Source organism: Priapulus caudatus, unplaced genomic scaffold (genome assembly GCF_000485595.1).
Source record: "Priapulus caudatus unplaced genomic scaffold, Priapulus_caudatus-5.0.1 Scaffold17, whole genome shotgun sequence".
Lineage (NCBI taxonomy): Eukaryota > Metazoa > Priapulida > Priapulimorpha > Priapulimorphida > Priapulidae > Priapulus > Priapulus caudatus.
In genome coordinates, this window is record NW_014577078.1 from 454,921 (window position 1) to 481,880 (window position 26,960).

General features: G+C 42.6%; 2 protein-coding genes across 4 annotated transcripts in view; one reads left to right on the forward strand and one right to left on the reverse strand.

Annotated features, from left to right (window-relative positions):
* LOC106811039 (dynein assembly factor with WDR repeat domains 1-like) overlaps positions 1–13,035 on the forward strand; it is a 46,214-nt gene extending 33,179 nt beyond the window's left edge. The window contains exons 9-13 of one of the 3 annotated variants that reach the window (XR_001394096.1): positions 1,824–1,941; positions 2,221–2,393; positions 10,879–11,041; positions 12,200–12,424; positions 12,472–13,035. Coding sequence is in view for 2 of the 3 variants with exons in the window: in XM_014814564.1 (XP_014670050.1) it covers positions 1,824–1,941; positions 2,221–2,393; positions 10,879–11,041; positions 12,200–12,234 (489 nt within the window). In the remaining variant the exon portion in view is untranslated. Of the gene's footprint in view, positions 1–1,823; positions 1,942–2,220; positions 2,394–7,804; positions 7,891–10,878; positions 11,042–12,199 lie in introns of those variants that run through there. The other 2 variants (XM_014814564.1, XM_014814572.1) reach the window with 2 other exon arrangements.
* A 6,766-nt stretch (positions 13,036–19,801) lies between these two features.
* Positions 19,802–26,960, reverse strand: part of LOC106810480 (E3 ubiquitin-protein ligase RNF220-like) — a 9,843-nt gene continuing 2,684 nt past the window's right edge. Inside the window, exons 2-10 of the mRNA XM_014813862.1 lie at positions 26,502–26,631; positions 25,839–25,957; positions 25,029–25,146; positions 24,261–24,441; positions 23,922–23,983; positions 23,291–23,333; positions 22,779–22,890; positions 22,521–22,595; positions 19,802–22,129 (exon numbers count right to left, since the gene is read on the reverse strand). Coding sequence (XP_014669348.1) covers positions 22,058–22,129; positions 22,521–22,595; positions 22,779–22,890; positions 23,291–23,333; positions 23,922–23,983; positions 24,261–24,441; positions 25,029–25,146; positions 25,839–25,957; positions 26,502–26,631 — 912 coding nt within the window. The 3' untranslated portion in view covers positions 19,802–22,057. The remainder of the gene's footprint in view (positions 22,130–22,520; positions 22,596–22,778; positions 22,891–23,290; positions 23,334–23,921; positions 23,984–24,260; positions 24,442–25,028; positions 25,147–25,838; positions 25,958–26,501; positions 26,632–26,960) is intronic.

A 26,960-nucleotide genomic window follows, 5' to 3' on the forward strand; every position in this document is an offset into this window, starting at 1 on the left:
GGATGCGTCGGGTGAGGGGGCTGATGGTGTCGTCATGGTGGACAAGATGGCCGCCGCAGCCATCCCTTGGGCCATGGCGGCTATGTCTTCGGGGTTGAAGTCTGAGGGGTAGTTGGACTCCCCTACCTGGAATTCTTGTTGTAATGGTCCTGACCCGCTGAACTGTCTGACGATCTCTGCTTCTGGGCACGGCCTGCATGGCCATCCGTCCTCCCAGGAGTCGTCGTCTTCGTCAGGCTCCGGGGAAGAGAGGTCGGGCATCGCCGTGCCGGTGGCCAGGGGAGGGCGTTCAGGGGGTTCAGACAACCCCCCTCCCCGACGGGATTGGGAGTTCTGCTCAAGTGTATACAAAAGATTTTTTAACCCTATTTCGAATTTAAAACACCGGTGGTGGTGTGTAGAGTAATATATTAAGACAAATTAACAACAATGAAAAGTTTCGTCGATCCTCATTATCGATTGCTTCGCAGTATTCTGCAGCACACATTCATTCACAGTGCAGTAGCCATATTATTTTAATGGGTGGATACAGACATGTCTGTACACAAGTTCGCAGATCGCAGGCAGTAACGAACAAACCATATGAGGTGTGGGTAGGACACGTTAATTGCCACAATGTAACAATCAATCTTCAAAATGTGTGATTACGAGTCTCCGCACAAACATTAGTCTCAGAAGTCAGAGTTTACACACTGCCAGATTAGTACAAAATAAACAAGTCCTGGAACACCCCAAATTGTCTACGCTACTACTCTTTAGCTACTAATAATACACAATTGGACAGTCATTTACCAAATTTTTTAGCCACGGCAGTGAGACTTCTGGGCTTAGTACCATCTGTTATATGTTCCCAGGAAGTTGACCTCACTGATTTTGTAGAAACATACAGCTGTGACTTGCCTTCACCCTAACTTATTAACTTTGATCTGCGTAGATGGATATCCCGCTTTTACAATTTTGTCGACAATAAGCGACCTTCAACCCCAGCATATGCAATCAAACCATGCTCAAAGGACTTAATTTTTTCCCAAATATCTACTCGTTGCTGGCTTGCTGCAACTGGCCAACCAGGGACCCCATGTGAATGTGTGACAAGCGCCAGTGTAATGAGATGCCTCAATAAGTATACATGAGAACCACTATGGGTCAAGAGCATCTAACTGCACTGGCTCTTCTCCACATTCATTATGATCATCTAATGGATCTAAGTTGTCGACATGTACTCCAGACAGCACTCCAGGCATCCGGAGCTGGACTCATTAGTTACAGGATACTTATCTAGTACATTTATATGTATCGTTCCAACAGTATTGTGAGAATAAAATGAGTAATAATTAATTCAGCATTGTGTAAAGTTTTTATTTATTTCCATAAATTTAACCGTTGCAAACTGGGTTCTAATCACGGTCACCAAATTAGTTTGAATCCTTAATTTATACTTTTACAAATCAATGACAGCTAAATTGAGATTTATGGATTTAAACTGATTTTTCTCGTGAAATCGGGTCCAGAAGTCAGTTATGTGGCGAAAAGTTGATCAAAGACCATTAGTTCATGTCTAAAAATACTATTTCAAAGTGGTGGGAGATCGCACCTGGAGCCATTAACTTTTCAAACATTTTGAACTGGGAGCACTTTTTGGAAACTGTATATATGCTATTCAATAAATGGTTGAGTGTATACAACATGACAGCCTTTCATCGTGCAATGCAGTTTATGACGAAAAAGTAATTCATGTTGTAACATATTTTAACTTCTTTTTTTTATTAATCTCATTATCTTAGTCATTTTTAATGCTTTTGTTATTTTTCATATTTTGTCAGGTACATACCTTAATTGGTCATCGTGCAGAAATCAGCAATGTACAGTTTAATTATGATGCTTCTGTGATCGCCAGCGCATCCATGGACAGAACGTGCAAGCTGTGGGACACAGCTTCTGGTGAGGATAAGTTTTGTTTAGTTTTGCAGCAATGACTTACTGATGCAGTGCAGCACAGATGTGATCACTCTTCATAATCGAGATTTTCCTACCGAGATTTATATTATACAGAACAGGTCATCATTCATTGCTTGCAAACCTTGTGTGAATTGATATTGTGTGAAAAGTCTTGTTAAAGTATTTAACATATGGATAGTCTTCACATCAATATAAATGCTAGTAAATCTGGTTGGTCATTATGGTGGCAAAAAATTATGGTCACAAGTTTGCTGTTTGTAGGCATGTGCGTGGGAACTCTTCGGGATCACACTGATGAGGTGTTGGACGTGGCATTTGACGCGACGGGACAATATCTTCTCACAGCGTCAGCTGATTGTACAGGCCTTATGTATCGCGTGGCAACACAATACTGCCTGGCCAAGTTCCAAGGTCATGAGGGAGAAATTTCAAAGGTAAATATAGTAATATCTTGTGTCATTTGCAGTAACTTCGGTTGATGACATTCGTTGCGCGATGTTGTAAAATTACACTTGCGATGTTAGGTGTGGATCGATATCGCTGATGCAGAACGCTTACATATTTGTACCACAGTACAATTTGTGCAAATTAAGTCGAGTTAATTTTGTCCTGATGTTAGAGATGGATTTTTTGGGACACCAAATTTGTGAAGAACAACTATCATATACATTCTTGAAATAGGAAAAATTTATATTTTTTGGTGAATTGTTCAAAATTAACCTGTCTGCGATATCGAAGCTTTTAGGACATGTAGAACTTATCAAGTTTATACCTATGTAAAATGAGAGCCTTCTCACTTGGCTGTAGTTCTGCCAAATGTGAGACGTTTCTTTGACAAGTCATCCAGAATATTAATGAATAGTCCAGTCATAAAGTGCCAAATAAGGCCTCTACCTAGAAATCGAGTGAAATAAGCTGGATTCTTCACTAATGTGTTGGTATTGGTCCATATAAACCCCCCCAAAAAAGTTACAAAATTTTCGTTGGTCGGAAACTTTTTTACGGGCCACGCTCTTTTTCCGATTTTCGCGATTATGGGAAAATTGTGTAAATCTTACCTAAACACTTTATAGTCATGTTATACATGTTAATAGGGGTATTTTGGGGCGGGGAGTCGATTCCAACAGTCAGTTTATTCATAAATTGAACGATTAAGGCTTAATTGCACAATTAAGCTCAATTAAGACTCGACTTTCTCGTCCCAAACAATGCTATCCTGAACATTACTACAGGAATGCTATCACTTGATGGGAGAGAGGTTCAAGGATTTTGGACAGGTGGAGAGAATGGTAGACCAGTATACGTGGAGGAGACGACGATGCTGAGGCCAGGGAAAAGATACCGAATCCCTGGATGGACTTATGCTGACGATAAGGTATCCCAAGGAAAGCATGTAAGGCTAGTGCCTATCCCAGAATTTCATAAGTTGGAGGCACAGGGGATTCGGATGGAGCAGATGGTATTCGCAAGGGATGTGATGAAGGTACCGTTGGTTATCTCCCACACAGGAGAGAAGCCTAACCTGTTGTTGGAGGATCAGCAAGTAGGGGAGCTCAAACCAGTGGAGGAGAGTGAGACACAGCCAGGACAGCAGTTGGTGAGCGTGCTGGACGGCATGGCACCCACCAAGTTAGCTGATCACCTACAGAACCTACTGGATAGGGTAGATGCAAAACTGAGACCGGAGCAGCGAAGTAAAGTAGCTGAGACACTACATAGCTATCGAGATATATTCGTGGGACCGGAGGATGGTCTCGGGAGGACGAATATCATTAAGCATAAGATAAATATAGGTGATGCTCGACCGATAAAGCAGCCACCGCGTCGAGTTCCGTTCCACCGGCAGGCGGATATGGATAAAGAAATAGCAGACATGGTAGCGGAGGGAGTTATCGAACCAGAGAGCGGAGCTTGGGCTTCACCGGTCGTGTTAGTAGCCAAGAAGGATGGAAGTGTCCGGTTTTGTATTGGTTTTGTAAGTGTCCGGTTTTGACTACAGAAGGGTTAACTGCGTAGTTCGAAAAGATGCGTTCCCATTACCTAAAATGGACAATTTGCTTGACGCACTGGGAGGACCCTACTGGTTTGCAACATTAGACTTAGCAGCAGGCTACTGGCAGGTAGAAATGGACGAGGAGTCAAAGGATGTCACAGGATTCTCCACAATAGACGCTTTGTGACGTTTTCGTGGGATGCCGTTCGGATTGTATGACGCACCGGCGACCTTTCAGCGACTAATGGGTGTGGTCTTGCGAGGCTTGCTAGGCCGGAAGTGCTTAGTTTTCCTGGATGACATCATCATCTTTGGAAAGACGTTCAAGGAGACGCTCGAGAATCTAGAGACAGTTTTCGACCGGCTGAGAGCAGCCAACCTGAAATTAAAGCCAGCGAAATGCCATGTATTTTGGACGACAGTTAAATACCTAGGGCATATAGTGACGGGAGAAGGATTAGAATGTGACCCGGCCAAGATAGAAGCCGTAGCGACTCGAAGCTCGAGACTCGAAGCTTTCTAGGACTTGCTTCATATTACAGGCGATTCATCCCTGGATTTTCTACTATAGCAGCGCCTCTCTCGGAGCTGACGAAAAAGGGAGTTAAGTTTAGATGGGGGGAGGAAGAGGAAAGAGCGTTCGGCCAACTTAAGCGATCACTGACCTCCGCGCCGATATTAGCTTACCCGTCGTCGGAGGACAAGTTCATACTGGATACTGATGCAAGCAATACAGGCCTAAGAGCTGTGTTGTCGCAAGTTCAGAATGGCGAAGAGAAGGTAGTAGCATATGCCAGTCGGACGCTGAACAGCTCACAGGCGAGATACTGTACGACCAAGAAAGAATTGTTAGCAGTAGTGGTATTTGTCAAACGGTACCACCATTATCTATTGGGAAGACCATTTAAGATAAGAACGGATCATGCATCGTTGACTTAGTTGGTCAATTTCAAGAACCCGGAGGGGATGGTAGCACGATGGGTAGCATTATTAGATACGTACGACTTTGAAATTGAGCACCGGAGAGGACAGCATCACCAGAATGTGGATGCGTTGTCACGTAAGACAGTCGGGAAATGCCCGAACGAGAACTGCCCAGATAGCAGGCATGGAATGATGGGAGAGGATGTCCGACCAGCAATGAGAGGAAGAGGAAACGCACGTTCAGGAGGAAGAAGATGAGGAGAGTAGTAGCGAAGAACCACCCAGCTGCAGTGGGGGACGAGAGGATTCTACATGGAGATATGAACCACCCAGTCGTAATGGGAGGAGAGACGGTTCTTCATGTGAGGATAAGGAGCAGCATGGGCAGGTGTTAGTAGTGACCGAGGGAGAGCGAGAGGATCGCAGAGAAAATCCCGAGGATCAGGGGGAAGACCATGATGTATGGAACCCGGAAAATATTAGGAGATTACAGGATAAGGACCCTGTGATTGTTTTCTTCAAGGAACGAAAAGAAGCGGCGTTGGACAGACCTGAGTTTGCAGAAATTGCAGGAATGGGGTCGGAGGCGAAACGGCGTACTGGGGGCAGTGGAATGCAGTTAGAGGTGCATGGAAAGGTAAAATTGTATAGACGATGGGAGAGACAGCCGGTCCACGCCGATCATCCCATATACTTTCAGAACTGGTAATACATAAAGAAGCAGCCGAAGAGAAATTATTTCATGTAATGTACATTACCATCGTAACAGCAGGACATCAAGTCGAAGAAACGGAGTAGAGCAAGCAATTCAGCAACGGTTCTACTGTCCAACACTGTCCTACACGGAAGGATATCAAAGAGAGGTGCCAGTACTGGCACTTCCTGTGCACCTGAGAAAAGCCTGGAAAGGGTTTAACAAAGGACGAAGGTTAAAACATCGGAAGTGGCGCTCTGTTCGAACGTGATTGGTGCCAACGAACATCAATGGGTCCGATTAGAAGAGAACGCGGAGAGAGGGAATAAAGGTGAATCATGGTAGTATGCGAACGTACTATTTTATACAAGTGGATCGGACATGCTTTGCGCTTGCCCCGAATCAGCGAGGCATATTACAGTAGCAGCACGTCTTGGTGACAGAATACGCATTTCTGCCGGTAACGGGGTTCCGTAAAAATCCACAACCCGACTGAAGGACCGGATTTCGAATCTCGCTTACTTCAAAGGATCCTGTGAGATCCTGCAAATAGAGCAAAACAAGGACAGCACACCTTATCCCCATCCTAGGTCCTGACGACTTAGGTAGAACGATATCATGAAGACGCCTTCACAAATGCTCTCTTTATTTGTTACGCAATAACAGGGTGTAACGAACATAAGCCGTATATCGGGTATAGATTGCAATATATTTTCGAAAACACACGATATAAACAGGCGATAACACACTTCCGGATATCGATAATTTACGATACGGTTGGTATAGTACACAGAAATAAATTACTTGACACTTGCCTTTATGTCTATATTGTTAATGGGCTCGAAAATTATGCACTGGCGGTGTATATATTACGAAAGCACAATGCGTGCACGACGCATACAGTATTACTGGTAAGCGGCCACTGCATGGAGCACTGCGCAGTACTACTGCGCGGGCAGAGTGGGGCAGACGTGTGCGCGAGACACAGAGCACGGCAACTAGGGAGTCTATATATAGCCTATGCTCACCTGAGTGCCCGCGCGCGCGCGATACAAGCTGAAGCGAGCACCCACTGTTTCAGTTTCAGTTTCAGTTTCAGTTTCAGTTTCAGCCAATTATGCAGCAGGGGTATTGTGTATTCCAGCTACGTCAGTGCCTTCTGAGAGGGTATTCAGTACAGCGGGTGACATTGTTACGGCACAGAGGGCTGCACTGTCAGCGGAAAACATTGCCGTGCTTCTGTTTCTCAAGAAAAACATGAGAAATTAAATCATGTCATATAATACAATATATGATGATATTAAAACCATCAAATTGTTACTATATCATGCATCGTATACACTTCCCAATACGTATTGGAAAATATTGCAATACGGTTTTGTCGTATTGCAATATATTGCAATACGGTTTTTGGTCGCAATACTCACCCCTAACCAAAACCGAGACGACTGGGATGATCATCTACTGTTCGTCGCGACGGCTTACCGAGCGACCGCACAGGCTTCTACTGGGTGTTCACCGAATTTAATGATGTTTGGAAGGGAGATACATATGCCAGTGGACGTCATGGTAGGACCACCGCCAGGTACCGTGGGGAAGTGTTCTCATGAGTACATGCAATGGATCCAGGACGTCATGGGGGAAGCCTACGACTTTGCGAGAACAACATTAAAACAAGCGGCAAGACGACAGAAGCGGGCGTACGATAAAAGTGTTAGGCCAATTACCTTCCGAGAGGGAGAGTTCGCATGGTATTGGTACCTGCCGGCCGTTCGGAGAAAGTTAGGACATGGCTAGCAGGGGCCGTACTTAATTATCCAGAAAGTGAGTGACCTACTCTACGTCATACAGCGGGAGCCACGGGCAAGAAGAAAAGTGGTGCACATCGACTACTATAAAACGGAGCAACCACTGGAAGATTGGCGAGAACCCCCGAGAGAAGAGCACAGGGAGCCCACAGACCATGTCGAGGAAGGCGATAATGAGGGGGAGGAAATCCCGTGGGAGTTATTATTTCAGGAACCGGCCCTAGAAGAGGAGGAAACGACGGAACAGGCCCATGAAGTAGATCTTGGTCTGAGGCGGGGGACAAGAGCCCGTAAACCACCACAGAGGATGGATTTCTAGGGAAGGGGCCAACATTTTGTTTTGTTTTGTTTAGGGGGCAGGATCATCGCTTTGGATTTTGTTTATTTTGTTTTTTGGTTTTGGTTTATTTAATTTTCTTTACTCAGGAGTCTCGATGGAATTGGAACTGATGCCGCGAGAGGGGGAGACGATCTCGGGAGGTGAGGAGAGCGAGGGCAGCAGGGGAACTCGGCCACGGAGGAGGACGGGTACCCGAGGGGGGCAGTGGCCCAAGGAGATTACCGGCGCCCGACAGGTGGAGCGAGAGGCGGAGCGGAAGGCCCGTTTTTACCTGGTCAGGGCGGGGTGGTCGCCTCAGCGATGCTGGGAGGAGCGGCATCCAGAACGAGAGGTGACCCTCCTGGACCTCCCGTTCGCCTGGGGCTGGAAGCCGGCCAAGGACCAGGGCAGAACCCCTGTCTCGTCAATCGGCAGGGTCGCAACTGTCTACCAGGAAGGGGGAACGCCGCAGGATTTACGGGAGAGGAGGAAGGAGAGGAGCGATCGAAGGATAATGGGGAGGCGGCAACAGTTAAGGAGGGGCATGAAAGCGGTGGAGGAGGAAGAGTCGTATAGGGAGCAGCTGGAGAAGGAGGGGCAGGCGGAACGGGAGCAAGTAAGGTTCGAGTTGGAAGGGGCGAAGAAGGAGATAGTTACGTTGAAGGAGGAGGTAGGCAGATTGAGAGAGAGAGGTGAGACGAGAGGCTAGGGGGGAAGGAGAGGAAGGAAACACATTAGATACCTCAATTTATTTTATACTTATAACCGCTATATGTACAGGTAGAATTAGCCAAGAAGTAGTATTAATCGATTGTGATATTTTTATACATATATATATATATATATATATTGTTACTGTTACCGTGTTATAAAGTCTCACGAATAACTCAACTACCTCTCAGTATAGGAATATGAGTAAAAAGATATATATAGTATATACAGGACTCATTTATATTTTTGTTATACTGTAAAAGGGAATATAGGAGTTATATTTATATAAAACAGAAAAGGCTTCGAAGTTTTATTTCACGGATACATTGGGGGAAGACAAAGGCGTATCCGAGGGCGGATACTAATAGAAGTTGGGGGAGTTGTGGAGATTTCGGGGGTGTGTAACTCACAAGAGCAGTAGACTAGATCCGGATGGATAGATTGAACTCACAGTATAGATGGAATAGCCATATATTGACTAAAGAGAGGATAAAATATAGACCGCACATAAATATATCAAAACGCACGTTCATGGGCGCAGCCATCTTGGATCAGGCTATCACTGCTACTGCTATGGTCGGGGAAAACAAGGAGTGTTTACGCGAAAAGCGATAACGCGATAAATAGAATAGAATAAGCAACGCGGTTATGTACTAGTGGTCAACATGATATATGAGGAGATTGGATTAGAATAAATTGTCTTAGTTGTCGGAGAGAGGAATATTTACTTAGAAACGAGTTACATAAGATGATGCAATCATGGTACCAGCCACGGCTTGCGTCACGAGGTGAAAGCGATTGCACCAGCGAACGAAATCGGCGGGTGTTTTGACAACGCGTGCAAAACAACGGCACATAGGGGGCGTTGCCAGCTAGGTATATAAGGCGCACCAAATCGCAGCACGAGAGCATTATTTTTCAGGTTAGGTTTAGGTAGGAAGAAGAAGAGAAAGAAGGAGAAGAAGAAAAGCGTTATGTTTCAGGTCTAAGTAGGAAGAAGAAGAAGAAGAAGAAGAAGGGGACAAAGAGAAAGAGGGAGAAAGCATTTTAGGTCTCGAGGAGTGAGATAACGGAGGGACGAGAAGCACGGGTTTTCAGGAAGGAAAGAAGACTACAGGGAAAAGGAGGGATCAGCCGGGATCTTTCACTACAGGTGGAGAAGAACGGGATTTCAGTTAGGTGGAGCCAGGAGCGACTACGAGGGAGACACCCGTGGAGGCTGCCTAGGTCTACGCGAAGCAAGGACGACCGTGAGAGAGGAAGACGAAGCCGGCGACGCGTTAATGCTGTAATATTAGATGAGATAGATATAGGATCCGATGCATATACGAATGCAGGGGAATTATTTGTAAACTAGTAGAAAGCAATAAAACTATAACCGTACAGTTAAATGAATCTAACTGTGTTCTGTTCCACTGGTACTACCTGTTATTTGCTACGGGCATCACCGTCCTGCCTAATATACCGGCAGGAGCGAACACTGAATCCAAACAACTAGGACGCGCGTTATTTATATAATGCCTGTCGTACCGTAGTCGCTACCCTTAGGGCCATTACACAAGCAATGCGAGCACTGCATGTGTTTGCCAGCTAGAGGGGTGAGGGGGCATATATTGCCCCCTCCAGAATTTTTTTTATAAAATGTGCAATTTGGTGCATTCTAAGCTATTCTGAACACATTGTATGAGACTTTCCAACAGTGATTTTCTTTTTAAGAGTGATTTTCGTCAGCGAGGCGGTGTTTTGGACAAATTTCTATGTGGCGGCTGAGAATTTGAGCGAGGCGTCCCGCCTCGCTCGTGTCAATGCAGGGGAAACCCTGGGTTGTCTATGAATGCAAATGCACTTCACTCGGTCATTTATACACGCACGCAGTTATACTGGTTTCCTGGTGCTCTACTATGCGGCGCTGGCATACATGATTAAGCATCATTTTAGCAGGTTTATTATTTCCGTGATTTTCTGCAATAAGATATAAGCAAAAGACCAACTAAAATATGTGAAAAATACATACCGATGGGTATGATGTACGGTACCGTCTGGCAGAATTCTGTCTGCCGACACGTAGTATAGCTCCGGGAAAACACCGACAAACTGTTTACATTTTTTATATTAGTGTTCCACTGCCTATGATTAGGCAGTGGAGATATTTCTATGGTATTTGAACAAATAAACACAAAACAAGGCTAGTTTTATTAGATTTCCTGCTGGTGAAATAAGGTAAATTACTTATTACAATTTCTTACAAAAACACGTTAAGGTCAGCAATAAATTGTTCATTTTAAGGGGTCAGTGGGGTGACCCCAAACATGGTATATTTTTTTTTGGCTTAAGCACGTACATTGAATAAAGTATTACTCACGTGATGAAGTGTTATTTGTATATTCAAAACTTCTCGGACCACCTAACCTAGTGCCCTCTTGGCATTGTTAATTTTCACTGAGTCATACATATTTCCATTTTCTACCAGATCTCATTTAACCCACAAGGTACCAAGGTCTTGACGGCAAGTGCAGACAAAACGGCACGGTTATGGAGCCCAGACACTGGAGAGTGTACACAGATACTAGAAGGTCATGTGGATGAAATCTTCAGCTGTGTGTTTAACTATGAAGGAGACACCATCATCACAGGTATATAAGCTTGCACATGAGATGAGTTATGTGAGTTTGTTTTGATTTGTAGTTTTCTTACACATTTCAGGTCATACTATGCAGCTATCAGGCATTTTTGCTCACATGCTTAGAGCAGCTCATTCATGACAAATTAAGGCAATCTGCCCACGCAGCTGTCAACAATACTAACAAATTTTCCATAAAGCATGCTTTACTTATCTTGAGGTATACCCTCACTTGATTGATCAACACATAAACTGTCCCCGTAACCTTAAAAACAAGCATTGTGCGAATATTCCAGCAGTCCATAACTGTAGTAAATGATTCCATATTAATTATAGCAGAAGTTAGTGGTACTATAGAAACAAGGGCAGGTGGGAGTTGGGTCTTAAATGTACGTGACAAAGACCATTCTAAGCCAGAGTGCATTTCATTCCTTAGCTTAAGGCAGTAGTCACAATATTAGAGCACAATTCTCAATGACATCACCTGCAATCTTTTTATATTGTACATATGGTCAATGTTTAGGGTCAATGGGCAACGTTTAGTGGCGCTGAGATGGTCTATGTCCCCCAGGGTACTGCCGGAATGTACCCTGGTACTATCTAATATGCCGGACCGTACCTCTCCTACTCCACTAACGAGTCTAGGGAGTTGCCTACGCCTACTCCCTAACCCTAACCCTAACCCCAACCCTAACCCTAATCCTAACCATATCAAATAGTTACCAGGGTACGTTCCAGTATACCGTACCGTACCCAGGGTACGTTCCGGCAGTCCCCTGGGGGACATAGACCCTATGAGCTTTAGTGGCTGTATGACCATATGTCGCCAGATGTGTCTTTTTAGCATTGATATACATGTTTCACAAACACTGCGGATGATACAGACACCCTGTAATAGTAGTTATAGTGTCATGATTTAGATGCTGCCAGCAGAACAATTGCCAATAATCTGTATAGTGGCTGTTTGGAATTTTGTGCTGCCACTTAGTAAATCTGTACGGTGTAAGCCATCTCTGAAGTTTTTCCTCACCCCTCACGGTTTCAGTGACACTGGTTTATACAGTTTTAGTACAAATCCGGCTCTTGTTGCTAGGTGTCCTAAAACGTTTTGATTTTATGATCAAATTGTAACAAAATGCTTTAATTGTAAATCATACTTTTTCTTCTTCAGGGAGTAAAGACAACACATGTCGAGTTTGGAAATGATGAGAAAATTTTGGTTTTTGCGAAGTGGTTGCAGCAGCGTTTCTATTCACCTGCATGTTTCACTGTTTAAGCATGACTGTTCCCAGTACTAATATCTATACCTTAGTATATAAGTTTATTTTGAATTATGTATTATTTTATAATAATTTCTTCCTGAAACTTCTTAGCTCTTTTGAGATATTAAATGAAACATAAGCATTTGATGGCACAAGGAAACGGCAGGACATCACTCACATTTTGATTAAAATTCATTAGATAAGTATTAGTAAAGAATACAATAACATCGAGCTAAATATACTTCTTGACAGCCATATTCAGGTTAATCGATTAAAAAATGCACAGGCTGATTGAGTTTGACAAGGCTGTAATACAATAGTGTTTAAATGATGTTATTCATTCTGCACATTTTATGGCATTGTTGTAAGCACGTTTATAATAGTGTAATTATATGAATTATATGTTTGCAAAAGTGCTAAATCTAATATCTAATATCTATATAACGCTGCAAAAACCAGGGTTAACTTTTTTTCATACGTTATCTATATGCTTTAATGTGCATTTGTTGCATTTTTTGTAAGTGCAAAAGTCATCTCAGCTCGTGGTTAGAAAATGTCAAAAACTATGCTGGGTATTTAACATCTGGTAATGTTCTATTCTTGTAGTTTAAGTGTAACCCCTGTAATCTTTTTCTTTAACCTCTATAGACTCACAGTTAACTCAGTCATGTCCTTCTGTATGTGTAATCAGTAAAATAAATAATGTCACTCTTGCAGTAGCAGTAAGTTGCATAAGTCCACCATCTATGACGTTTACCCTGTTATGTCTTGTCGGAAGAACAATAACTGATCAAGAGAATGTTTAATACAACTTAATTAACTCAGAAAACACTGCATTACAGCTATGGCGGCTAGAGCTGTTACAAAACGTCCCTGCGTGTACCAAACACTGCAAGCCAGTTTTACCACAAAGCGAGTGCAACGCACACCTGCGTTGCGGCTTGACCTACTTTGTAGAAGCCAAACCAGATGAGAGACCGGATACCAGAGGAAGAGTTTGCCTGAGAGGTGTTGATACGCTGCTCGCTAAGCGCGAATCTTGCGCGCAGTTCCGCGCACAGGCGCCACGCGACCGCGGAACGTCCTACGAAAGTATCACGCGCCGCTGCAGCTTTTGATCCCGTGCGCCAATCGAAAGGCCGGCGCACGGATCAATTGCTGCCAGCGAACAGTCTCGAATTTTAGCGGGTCTAATTCACTAGCAAACATATGCACAACACCATCGCGCAGCCTAATAGCGATTTTCACGTGACGTTCATAGATCACGGTCACTTGTATTTGTTATGTGTTCGTGGTTGGCAGAAGCAAAGCCGTGCTGCTTGACATTACAGATGAATGACCACATGTTCTGATAGAAAGCGCCTGTTTATGGCGTGCACGTACACGTGCTGCTGTGCGTGGGCGTGCGCTGCGGAGCGTACACGTGCGTGCATGCGTGCGTGCACGAACTTAACGTGCTGTGCCGTGAGCGCTGAGCAGTGAGAGGCAGTGGCGAGTATCCCTGAGCTGATGCCCGAGCCTGCGCTCCGCGCTGTGTATTCCTTGCGTCAGGAAGGCGGCAGCAAGCCGGTCGTGATCATCGTCCGAGCTGGAGCTGTGATCCTTCGAGTAGACTTCAGGACCGGAGCTCCGCTACACCCTACCATGGTCAGCTAGCAGCTAGAGAGCAGTAGGGGAGGGTGCAGAGCTTCCCTGACTGAGGCCAACTGGCTCTGTGTTGCTTTGGAGCTTGGACGCCGCAGCTTATATACAGCCGTTGGGACAACCACGCTGGTTAGCAGTCTAAGTGACCCCAGTGTTGGAACCCCTGCAGGCTGCTCCAGTCCACATTACAACTGATAGGGTCAAGTGGTGCAGCAAAGGCTTTCCTTTCCCAATCCGTCCTGGCTGCCCACGTGGCTACGAAGCCGTACGTGTCTTCAAGGTGTGCAAGTAATTGCCTGACGCATGCTAGCTATGTGTAATGTTGTACAAGCGGGTCGAATTCGCTACCACATGAAACATCAGCTATTGCATTGAGCAATCACTGAAAGAACTTGCCTCCGTCAATCCACAGGCGAACGGCGAAATACTACCAGCTGTGCCTGATAGCTCCCAAATCCCATGAGTGTGCGCGAGCATGAAGTGTGCGTGCGTGCACTGGGCAGTACATCGTGCGTAGGGCGTGCACGTCGCGTGTGGTGGTGCATCGTGACAGCGTGCGTCGGTGCGTCCGTGTGTTGCATGTACCGTGCGTGCGTGCATGCATGTGCACGTAGACGTGCGTGCGTGCGTGCGTGCGTGCGTGCGTAGACGTGCGTGCGTGCGTGCGTGCGTGCGTGCGCACGTACACGTGCGTGCGTGCGTGCGCACGTACACGTGCGTGCATGCGTGCGTGCATGAGTGTGTGTGTGCACGTACACGTGCGTGCGTGCGTGCGTGCGTGCGTGCGTACGTACACGTGCGTGCGTGCGCTTGTATCGAACAATATCACGCATCTGCTTGCTACCAACCGTAATATGGATAAACAGAAAAATACAGAAAACAAGAAAATAATTAAAAAACAGACGGGATTCGATCCAACGACATTTCAGCAGTGTCGTCTCTGCTCTATGCGTTCAGCTATCGAGGCATTGAGGTTTTGTGTTATGGATGTGCCTTAAATACACTGGGGCGTCATTGAGGAGTTTGAGGCACATGATTTGTATCAACCAATGGGATTTGCGAGGGCATCGTCACCGAGTAAACATCGTGAGTGGCATGCGGTGGGCGTAGTCATTGAGGTAATTAAGGTTATTTCAGTTTTATTATAGTTTTTCGTGCGCTTTTAGATGCCAAAAATTTTCAACGATGTTACGATGACATGCTTACCAGCAAACGCTGTGTCAAGTCAGTCACTGTTGCCCACGAATTCAGACTAAGCGAATTCCCAGTGAATTCCCATAATGTAATTCCCTGTTTTGTATTTAATGGCCAATAGGGGGACCGTGCCGCTGCAAATTTGAACTGACACCTGCGGTGAAAAGACGGACTAACTGATTTCACAGAAATAGAAAATAAAGTGAATTATATCACTTCCTCCCCTCTAATTGGGAACCATCTATCACAATATTCTACGATTTGTAAAATTCTAGTCACCGTCTAACTCGTCCCACGACAGGTTCGGGGTTAGGAAGTATCTCACGTGCTGTATAGTGTTAACCTTGCATTCACCACATTGCGGCTGAACGTCATGTGAACTCATTCTTGGCTGTAGTTGATTTACATGTACGTGTCCAAACACCGTGATCTGTCTGGACGCTGACTAACACTTGCCCAATAGTTTTATGACAGTTCCCGGCACCCACTACTGTCCGCAGGTGTAGTTTCGTGCATAAACTAATGATTCAATGTCAGAACAATGTTTACCTCTAATTGTTAATGTGATCCTCCCGAATAGCTTCCTGTGGCCACTGTAGTGACAGTAGATTTCTAAGTTAACACCCTTCAGCAGGCGATTTCCCCGCCAACCCAAGATGTGGCGAGCACAGGTACGTGGCTAAGAATAGACTAATTGCATCTATTAATCTCGCTCCTCCCGCAAGTTCGCTTCTCCAGTTTTAATAGAGTGAACAAAACGCTCTGCTTTCTCATTCCAGGCAGGGTGGAACTGTGGCGAGGTGACATGTTGAATGCCCAGTTGCACACAGATTTCCTCGAACTCGTGTGAAACAATTTGGGGCCCGTTGTCTGTTACAATCTTATCCGGGAATCCCTCTTTAGTGAAGATTTGTTTCAACACATCGACTGTGTCACGTGATATTGTTTTACCAAGGCTCAACATGGTGACCTATACAAACTAAGTGAGCATCAATGCAAACTAGTTACCTTTTCCCCTTATAAAGGCCTGCAAAATATAGCTGATTTCGTTGCCATGGCTTCTCTGTTTGTGGCCACTCTTGAAACGTTTTGTTTGGCAGTTTAGCTGACAAACGACACGTACGGCTCGCAGCACTAGACGAGTTTCTCAATATCTTGGCTAATGTCTGGCCACCACACATAGTGACGGGCCATTTGCGTCATTTGCATCATTCCCTAGTGTGCCTATGAAATAGGCCAAGTACCTTCTTTCGCAGTGAGAACGATACAACAATACGAGTGTAAGCACATAGTCCATGATCCTGTAGCGTTGGTCGGTACCATCCGGGGGGAATAATTCTTATTGTGATTTTTGGCAAAGTAACAGCATCTCTTTATCAGTCAAACTTTAACATTGAAATTTGTCCCACCTTTTGCTAGGATCATTTGCTTCTCAACAAAATGTGCTAAACATGCCTAGGTTGAAAAGTATGTCATTGGTGACAATTATAGTATCGGTACCTATTTCCTGTGTGATAAATTATACCATCTTTAGAGGAGGATTTGTCTATCATTTATTGTAGAAAAGTAAGTAAAAGTTCTGGAACATAATTATATGGGTTTGTACCAAATTTATTAAGAAATCCACAAATCTAAATTTCTTTTGTGTATGTTATATATTAAGACCAGTATAGCAGAATCCTTTCCTAGAAGCAAACAAAAGTAAATGATAGCATGTTCATGAACAAGATTAATATTTTTTTCCTATATTTCCTAAAAAAATACAGAATTTTAGGGATTTAAATACTCAATAATGCACATATGAAGGTATCAAACACCTGTATTACACAATATAAACCAATAAGACAGTAGTAAGATGGTTAATCATGTGCAATCTGATGAATGAGTCAAAGGTGAAAATGAAACAATCTTCTGTTGTATGACTTAAAATTACAGAATAGAAAAACAAATGTGGTGTTCCACGCTACCAAGGCCATTACCTAGGTCTGTGTTCAAGATGAACTTAAAAATCATAATCATTATCCAGTTCTTCAATATCCTCATCTGCACTTTCCCCATCATCTAACTCAAAGATGGATGCCTGGTTCTCACAGTCTGGCAGTCTGCACATATCCGTGCATTTCAGTCCGTTTGACAAACACATTTTGGTAGTAAACACTTTCGTGTACAATTGCAGGCCAATAAATCAAGGACCGCCTCATGTGCTGGCTGACCATGCAGTGCACCACCACAGTTACTGGTCATCTCCTTCCTTCTCAATCTTCCATCCCCGGCCAACAGGACTTGGTACTTTGGACTTGGTAGTATTGTTTACGATTTGGGAAAGGCTGCAAAATCGAACACGTCATTTTCAGTTGTAATCAAGAAGTCAGAGAAGTCACATCTCTGCATAAATTATCTACTCTACAATATCTACAAGCATGGCTCCAAAGAAGAAGGCAGTCAACAAGTTGATGATAGATTGAGATTTGCAGGATTTTTATATACTTTTTGCCAAAAAATCGTAAGGACTCGTAATTACTCGTACCTATTCGTAACAACACGTAAACAGGTCGTAACTAACACGTAAAAGCTTCGATGAATCGTAACATTCTGTAATATATCCGTGACAACTCTTAACAAATCGTGGAATTTTGCCGTAAATACATCGTAATAACTCGTAATAATCAGTAATAAACCGTAAATAGCTCGTAATAACACGTAAATCGCTCGTAACAGTGGCCAAATCGTAAGGATCCGTGTACTTTTACGAATTTGTGCGATCCGTAAGGACTCGTAAGAAAAATCCGTGTATGTGAAGGGGGTATAAGTAGCTTGGGCATAATATCTATGGGAAAAGCCAGGTAGTTGGCATTTTAGCCGAATGGCACTGAGGGTGGTCACAGCCAGTTTTTTGCGCCCTCAGTGGTTCTTTTACGTCCCCATTGGCCTTAGTATTACTGGAGACGGGACCGCCATTTTACGTGCTCATCCGAGCCACGGGAGATTCACAGTCTCCAATGTTGAGAGCCAGAGATTATATCTCTATTATGAGCTCTTGATATGATATATCTTCACCGTTGTTGTTTTCTTCCTATGTAATGTATCAGTGCTCTCAAATTCTGTTAGATGCTTATTTTACCCCTCTTGCAAGCAGTTCAAATTGTTATAGCTAATTATATTAATAAACAATGTTGAAATTTTGACTATTACACTTGAACTCCACGCTAAACACGCAGCGTACACCGTATATAAATACGAGATCGCCTAACTATATATGGCATATGCCGGCTTGGCAGGAGAGATGTGACGTCGCGTGCAAGTAATCGCCCACAGCAATTTTTATCTGAGCGCGGTAATTTCTCATATGTTAGCCCATGTAGCAACATTACTGCGTGATGATTCTGACAGATTATTTGAAATATTAGAAGAATATAATTATATCTATGATATACAAGTGTGACTGGGTTATTTTGACATTTAAAAGCTCGACAAATCCTTTAACAACGTCTACTATAGGTCCTTATGAAGAGCACTTGTCATTTCTACAGTTTCTTCATCGAGCCTTCCTCTAAACTTCTGAAGCTGTAGCTGATTCAGATGATCTGATGTATGTCGATGTGATGTATCTTTACGAATACATCTACTATACTCAATAGCGAATTATTCCACTCGGAGCTTGTGCTCCGACTGCGCCACCGCCGCATAATCGGTGTATTGCTTTCTAAGCCGGACCGCTTTGGTGGGAGAGAAACGCGTTTCGATCTATTCAATGGCGATCTGTCACATCACAAACAATAATTATGTATCCATCAATGACACATGTTCCGATTTTCTACCTATCTTTTATGCTGTAACTCCGAGTTTTTTCTTGCGTCTCTTACTTACATAATTTTATGTAAATGGTCTGCGATTAACCTTTATTGTTGGGTGTGGATTATTTAGAACCGTCGCCGCCTGCTGATTACAATAATAACACAATTATATATTGTTATTCCTAGTACAACTACAACAGAAGTTAAAATCAGGATACATTCTAAAATTTCGCATTTACAGAACTAATCGAATTGCACGTTTATTAATAGTTATTATTCGTGCCCGATCTGTATTATAAATGAAAAGCTTCAACTTGCTGATAGAGTAAACTACCTGCGTGTTCCTTTACCCTGTGAACTAAAGTCGGCAGTCTAGGTTAAATTGATCAATCCGTTTCAGCTCAATCTTTTGTAATTATATCGAACTCATGGCCTTGCTATCGATGTAGTTTACAGCACGTTTATATATTTACGCCACTCTATATAATATTGAATTTCCATTCTCTAGCGACAGCTTTTTATGTATGCTTTCTTTGTAGACAGTTGTGACGGCGTGATGTGCATTACACAAGCTAAAAAGGTAGACTTCCCAAACTGTCAGTTGTTATATAATGTAAAACATAATCGCAGCTTCCTTAATATAGGAAGATGAAAAATGGACCCCGTAAACGTTTAATCAGGCAAAAAAATATATGAATATGAAACGACGAAAAATGTTCCATTACATTAGTTTCACGTCGTAACAGACTGTTTAAATAGTAGGGCCTACATATCACTTGCTATAACTAGGAGGGCTACCAGACAGGTAACTGGCTAGTCGATACTATGTGGAGTTATCGCGTATCAGGACTGAACTCAAAGAGAATCGGAACAACAGCATTACACGAAAATTTCAGCGAAGGCATTTTTATAACGTTCTCAATACAATTTTGGTAAGATTTTACAACGCGCTGTTGAAGCGACGTAATTTAAACGCCACCACGTTTCGTACGCACTTACCGAGGCTTCCGCTTGAAAGGTTAATAACACAATAATGTAGAACTACTGTTACCACATTGAGTCTGATCACAAGTAGTGCCCGCGGTGACTCTACTGCTAGTAATAACACGGCATCGAGAAGTTATATGAACTTTGTCGTTGTAATAATTTCTGACACGAGTTATCTAATGATTTCGTAAAGTGATATTTTTAAATTGCCAGCTTAGGGTTTTTGGCTAATGATTATATTTAAATTATTTAGGTGCTTCATACCTGAAAAATCAATGATAGCCAGACTGATTTGTGATGTTCACATTATAAAACGCAGAAAACGTCGGATGAATGCATGATTGAAACACTAAAAGCACAACATTTATCAATATAACTACCAATTAAATAACCTCTCAGCAATAATTAAAGTGATTAAAGCCAACATCTCTATCACAAAGTCACGTCTTTACAAGAACGAATTTCTCGCGACAAGTCACACAACATTCCATTAACAGAAATCTCATGACCGTTATACAGAACGAACCACGTCCATCTCCCACAATACTTTTTGTAGCACTTATGAGTCCGTATGTAAAATTGGTATAAGATTCAGCATGAAGCGAGTGAATGAAGGCAATCGCGTTAACAATGGGCAAAACGTATCCAGGAAGGTTACTGCAATAAAGTTGTCATATCTGTCGTGAAAAGATTTACGTACACGGTACACCGCATGTGACATAAAAGAATGCGTTTTTTTACAGGTAATAGGAGCTTAGTTTTAATGTTCATTTGGTTGTCAAGACTGCACATTACACAGAGCAATTTGTGGAAGCAAGTAAACACTATAATTTTATTTTTTTCTTTATTGTAAATTCCGTACTTTTAAGCCTTTTGTATAAATGAGAGGGAGATAGATAGACGGATAGCGAAAATGGTGACAGAGAAGTGGGCAGCACAGGGATGGAGAGAGAGGGAGAGATGGCGGAAATCGTATTACGCTACCAATGCAACACAGTAAAATTAGATGAAATAATCCAGTGAAACGTTTTGACCTGCCATACAAACTCAGGCATGCTGCTGTCTTTTATTTTATTTTTTTATTCTGGAAATATGTTCGGATAGTCCGATACGTGTGTTATTAGATGCACTCGATTACAGAAATCAAGATATTGCTAACAACAGATATAAACCCACCGCACTCTCTATTAGATCGCTGACTGAAGAAAATGATCGTATATCATGAATTACCGTTTGAGATTTAAATATGTAAACAAAAGGGACTTTGAATGTGAGTGATCATCCTAGTGGTCTATAGAAAATAAGTCGTTTAAATAACAGCGTTTACTGCATTTATATAATAATGAATTGTTTCGTAGCTAGAATACTAAGCTCACAAACGAGGCTGTATGGTACAGGGGATTTAAAGGGAGTATATTAAGATGTATATTTCGCCACAACTACACTACACAGCTCACGATTCGCACATACTCTCGCTTCATGATTGATATAACGATTTACATGTATCGCAGACCAATGCACGTCATTGTGTAAAGTGAATCTTTTTACGGTGATTAAAAATATGTATATTATTTTGCAGCACATAAGGCACCTTATATTCCACACAACAATACACGTATTTACCGGAAGCAAAGAACAATGTAAATTATCTTCCACATGTGCATTACTTTATGATACATGCAAATCTGTCTTGAAATGCAACTGATGGGAGATCAATTTTACAATAAATTTTTCGGAGTGAAAAATCTACAGGGATGTGAAGTTCATTGAAGTGCATGAAACTAATAGAAGGAATTTCTTTCAGACAACAAGAGAAGTTCCTGAAATAGGAGCATTTCACCGGGCTCGAGCTTTATGACGAACCGTCTCCCTATACACGACGTATATGCCTTAAATCACTATACACCATTTTATATGTTTCATTAATATTCATCAGCCACTCAGTGAACAGCAAGATCTTGCTCCCCCACGATTTACGGCCATAGAAAGGTATAAATAGATAACACGGGGTAGCTCAACAAGATTCGCATGTGCCCTAGGACTGCTGTCAGCAATATTGCAGTTATATTGCATCCTCGTGCAGTAATCGTAATGTAACGTATACTCGATGTGAGTGACGGACGCAGGATGTACTTTGCAGAGACGTATTTACAAGTAGATTCTTCTCAAATCCTGCGGCGATGTGATGACGTTACACTGTGGGCACAGCTTCTTCGCACCCTGCATCACACAAAACCAAAGTTTAATATGATCTAGTAAATTTCCACGTAGACCACTGGTGCTTAACTTCTGGGTCATGATGTAAGTTCAAGTGTGTTACCAAAGATCTCGCTCTAGTGACTTAAAACTTCAATAGGTACTAATATGATATAAACAGTATAAATTAGTAATATATAGACAAACACTTAAAACTCTAACAGCTAACTGAAGCTTTTCCTCAAACTTATATTTCATGTAGTTGCACCAAAGCGGCACCGTGGTAGCCCAACAAGCTGAATAAAAGTCACAGCCGAAAATCGTAATTCACTTGACGCGAGAAACGTTCGATTGGCATTTTATTGAATCAGACGCGATATTGAACAGGTCCCAGAACCTCGTATAATTAACTCACCATGGTCCTGAGCCAGCACTCCTCGCAGTGTGTGTGCCAACATTGTACGGACACCACCGGCGTTGTAAACTGTTCCTACAATGTGCAACGAGCATTTCATGTTAAAACAGCTACGTAGATGCTTAGGAGCATGTTGTCAGAAACATTACGCATGGTTATAAGTGAAAATAATGCTTACGAGATCCAGAATAAATTACTGACAGCATAAACACAACGAAACACAAAATATTTGAGGTTATTATAAATAGCCTAACCTACCATGCAAATTAAGCATTTGTATTTGTCTCCCTGTTTCAACAGCTCTTCTTGTTCCCGAAGTTTCGCCTTGAGTGACTCTATTATTTTCACCGTTGATGGTGCAGTACTACAACTGAGATAAAAGCAGGAGATTGATCAAAAACCTTCAGGATACGAAACACAGGTTTCACAGGTAAATATTTGCCAAGTTAGGCAGCATTTGGTAAACTTCATAAAAGGAGTCAGAGCTGTGTAAGTTTATAGGAAATTAAAAATAACATAAAAAATCATCAAAAAGGAGAGAAAAAATTAAAGCATTCTTATTACTTAGGTATTTAGTATACTTGCACAGAAATTAATAATACTTAGCATAGTTGTATAATAATAGTAAATAATACTTGGATAGCTAAGGTGAACCGAGATTGGAGCCTAGGTGGCCAATTTACACCACTATTGCAAAAGTTGCAGCCTTGCAATTTTTTTGGTATTGAATTGCATTGATCCTTGACTTTGGTTCAACCTTCACTACTAACCTTGGTTGCTGCGAGTCTGTTGCTGGTGGTGATGAGGTCGACTCTACAACAAAATATACAGATAATCATGAATATATCTATAGTAGAGTATAGAGATTTCCATGATATACACAATATCAAATGAACTGTATTAATTAGTAGTTTATGTGCTCAAATGTGCTCAAGCGTGGTGTAATGATACACATAGTTTATAATCTCAAGAAGCAAGCTTTATGGTAATGTTTACTGATATGTAACTTTCAATCTTTGTAGCCTTTCATAAACTCATTAATCCTTGCAAAACTGTGCGAATAATGGCAGGCTTCAGGAGCGACACTGTAGTCACATCTAGTAGTATAGCTCATAGGGTCTAAGTCCCCCAGGGTACTGCCGGAACGTACCCTGGGTACGGTCCGGTATACCAGAACGTACCCTGGTCTCTATTTGATATGGTTAGGGTTAGGATTAGGGTTCGGGTTCGGGTTAGGGTTAGGGAGTAGGTGTAGGCGACTACCTAGACTCGTTAGTGGAGTGGCGAGGTACGGTACGGCATATTAGATAGTACCAGGGTACGTTCCGGCAGTACCCCGGGGGACATAGACCCTCTCAGCAGTAGTATATATAGTAGTAAACACGGCGAGTTCTGACTGACCTTCGTACACTGATGCCCAGCGGTTTCTTGTTGGATGCGGCTGCTGTGATGAAGCTTCTTCCCTGATTGCAGACAAACAACAAGATAAATCACTGCTGACTATACAGGTTTCTCAACAAATACATGCAACTCGATCTGCTGTCCATTATTACAAGCATTTCCCATAATTCATGCTGCCTGTATTGCCATAGATATTATCATCTATCATTCATAATTCATCTAGATTCGTGTTAAAATCATGCTATTTGTGCCAAGATCGAATCCAAATAAAGTCCTAGACGCTAATTTACGACCTTTCCGAGATGGGAATACAACTGGCACCGCCTATAGTAACCTTACCCTACGACGGCTCCCCTCAGGGCCTGTTGCGCTTGAGCTTCCCCTGGTTCGGCAGCGCAGGGTATCACATCACCCTCTCCGTACTGTGGCCGCCCATAGATGGCGTCATCATCACCATCCACGTTAAGGTCCGCATCAGTCTCAGCTTCACTGGCTTTTAAACTGGAGTGGAAGCCTAGATCTACGAAGAAAGGCGAGACAGTGAGAGTTAGAGATGCTCAAGTGAAGAAGTGTTAGTAGTAGGGTTAGCGATAGGGCCGACACTGGTAATGAGAATTAATAGCCAGGCAGCAATGTATTTTAGTTCAAACTACTTTATCTGTATACTCACGAACATCTGTATATATTACGATTACACACTGCCTATTATGGTAATGAAAAATGACAAGATCGGCTCATTACCTAATATTTTGATGACACTGTATAATCACTGTAGATGTACGAGACATACGGAAGGTAAATCTAACTATATTTCACATCAGCATTACTGCCATATGGAAAATAATGCGATTATTTCTGGATACGCATCCGTAGCCTGAATATACGTTTGTTATTCATATAAACCAGTCAGACAGACTAGCGGTAACAATACATTTACTGCTGTCATTCTTGCTTTAGTCCAGTCTCCAGTGAGTACATTTTGTTCCTCCTTACTCATAAATCATAGCAATTTCTGTTTGTTTGTAAAGCTTCCATCACTAGCACCTAGCCCAGCACATGAATTCTGACATCACAGGTTGCCGGTACGTGCGCGCTGCTAGGGCCTACCTGTTAGCTTGCCATCGACCATGGACGTAGCTCGCACACGCGTCTGTCCGGCCCACTCGTACTCCTCGAATCCTTCTCCTTCTACATCCAGCAACTCATCGTCACTTACCACGCTCTGCTGCAAGACGACACAGGGCAAAATGTACTGTATACGCCATATTGTTTGTGTATAGATATTTTCGCGAATTCCGACTTGACGGACAATTTCGCGAGTGGTTAATTTCGCGGTCGGTGAGTTATGAATTATTCGGTATTATTTGGTATGAATTATTTGCGTGTTGTTATTTTCGTGGTCGGTTCAAATACATTGAAATATACGACTAACTATGCTGATGCAAAATCTATGCTGCATCATCAATATTTCAGAGGCAAGTATGTACAACTCTTACTCCTAGCATTTCAGTCAAGTGTTAACAATGTGGTTGTGATATTCTCTGAAGTTTAATACTATTCCAGAAAACTTTTCCAAGTGAATACATTTCATTGTGGGCAGGGTACCGTGAATGATTATTCCACCACATACGCTTTCCAGAAGTCACGTCTAATGTGAAGCGAAACTAATTATTAAACGTAAAAAAACCTCAAAGATAAATCCATTCTTTTCAGCAAAAGTGGCACTGCACTCACGCCAACAACAGTAACTCAATAACTTCACTGTCTAGATTAGATAATGTTACGATGCAAGATACAAGTGGCCGTGATTTACTATCCCGGTCAGCGGCGAAATAACAAGAGAGCTGGCATTGTAACTCTTCACCCCTGTTCTCGGTGAGACTGGGGCTGCCACTGACTTAGCTTGTCTGTAGTTACCTTTCTTAAGCACTGCTCCACATGTTCGTGGAGCTCGTCTGAACTGCCTGTGATTTTCCGACTGCATACGGGGCACGCTGCCTCCTCTGCCTTCTTCCTCTTACTCTTCCCTGACCGAGCTGTAATCAAGTACGCATGCACGTATTTGCATCAGAGAAATGTTGCAGAACAGTTGATAAGATATATCAACAAGTTACACATCTTTAAAGTGATATGAACGAATATTAAATTGGCATAATATGAGTAGCAATGTATTTAATGATAATAATAATAATAATGTTATTTAATAATTTAATAATAACTTAAAAACAAGTTTCTGTTATGTGGTAAATACATCAGCTACCTTCTACCAAGATTACATTGGTATGAGCCATTTACACTCACGTTTACTATCAAGATTTAACATCAAGATTTAACATCAAGATATGTGTAATGTGCATAATTACTTATACCTTTCTTATCTATGTAGATGCAATAAAGACAGCAATACTCCTGTGACAGTATTGCAAGTGATTACAGGGTGTGCACAATTTTTTAGTCGAGTGTCATACATTCATGCTGAACCGGTTTGTAATATTTTGCAATTATGGTCAATTCAAATGTCGAGCAAACGCATACAACAGTAATTTACCAACCGAACAATCTACCTGCATCACCACTCACCTCCCAAGCGTGTTTGTCTGTTGACTTTGACCTTGAGAAAGGTCTCGTATCTAGACTCCGGAGTCACTCCAGCTTCAGACGGCGGGGAATCCTTGCCTTTTTTACTTGAGCCTGGCGTGCTTTGTGGCGTCTGCAGGGAGAAAATTTCATGGTTAGTTTCTCAAAGTGTCAACAAAAGTTCTCAGGAAACAATGCACATTCTCAGTGTCTTGTTGTGTTGTGTTTGGTGTGTGTTTGTGTGTTGCTTGTATGTATGTGTGTTTTGGTATTTGTTTGTTTTTGCTTGTTTTGTCTTTGTTGTTGTTTTGTGTTGTGTTGGTTGTTGTGTGTGTTGTTGTGTTTGTTGTGTGTGTCGCGCGGCGCTGCCGGTGTGTGCGGTGTCCTATGATCACTGCGTATAAGAATGCGGGGCTATAGATGAAAAACTACGATATATCACATCGTGATGGGTTTATTGCC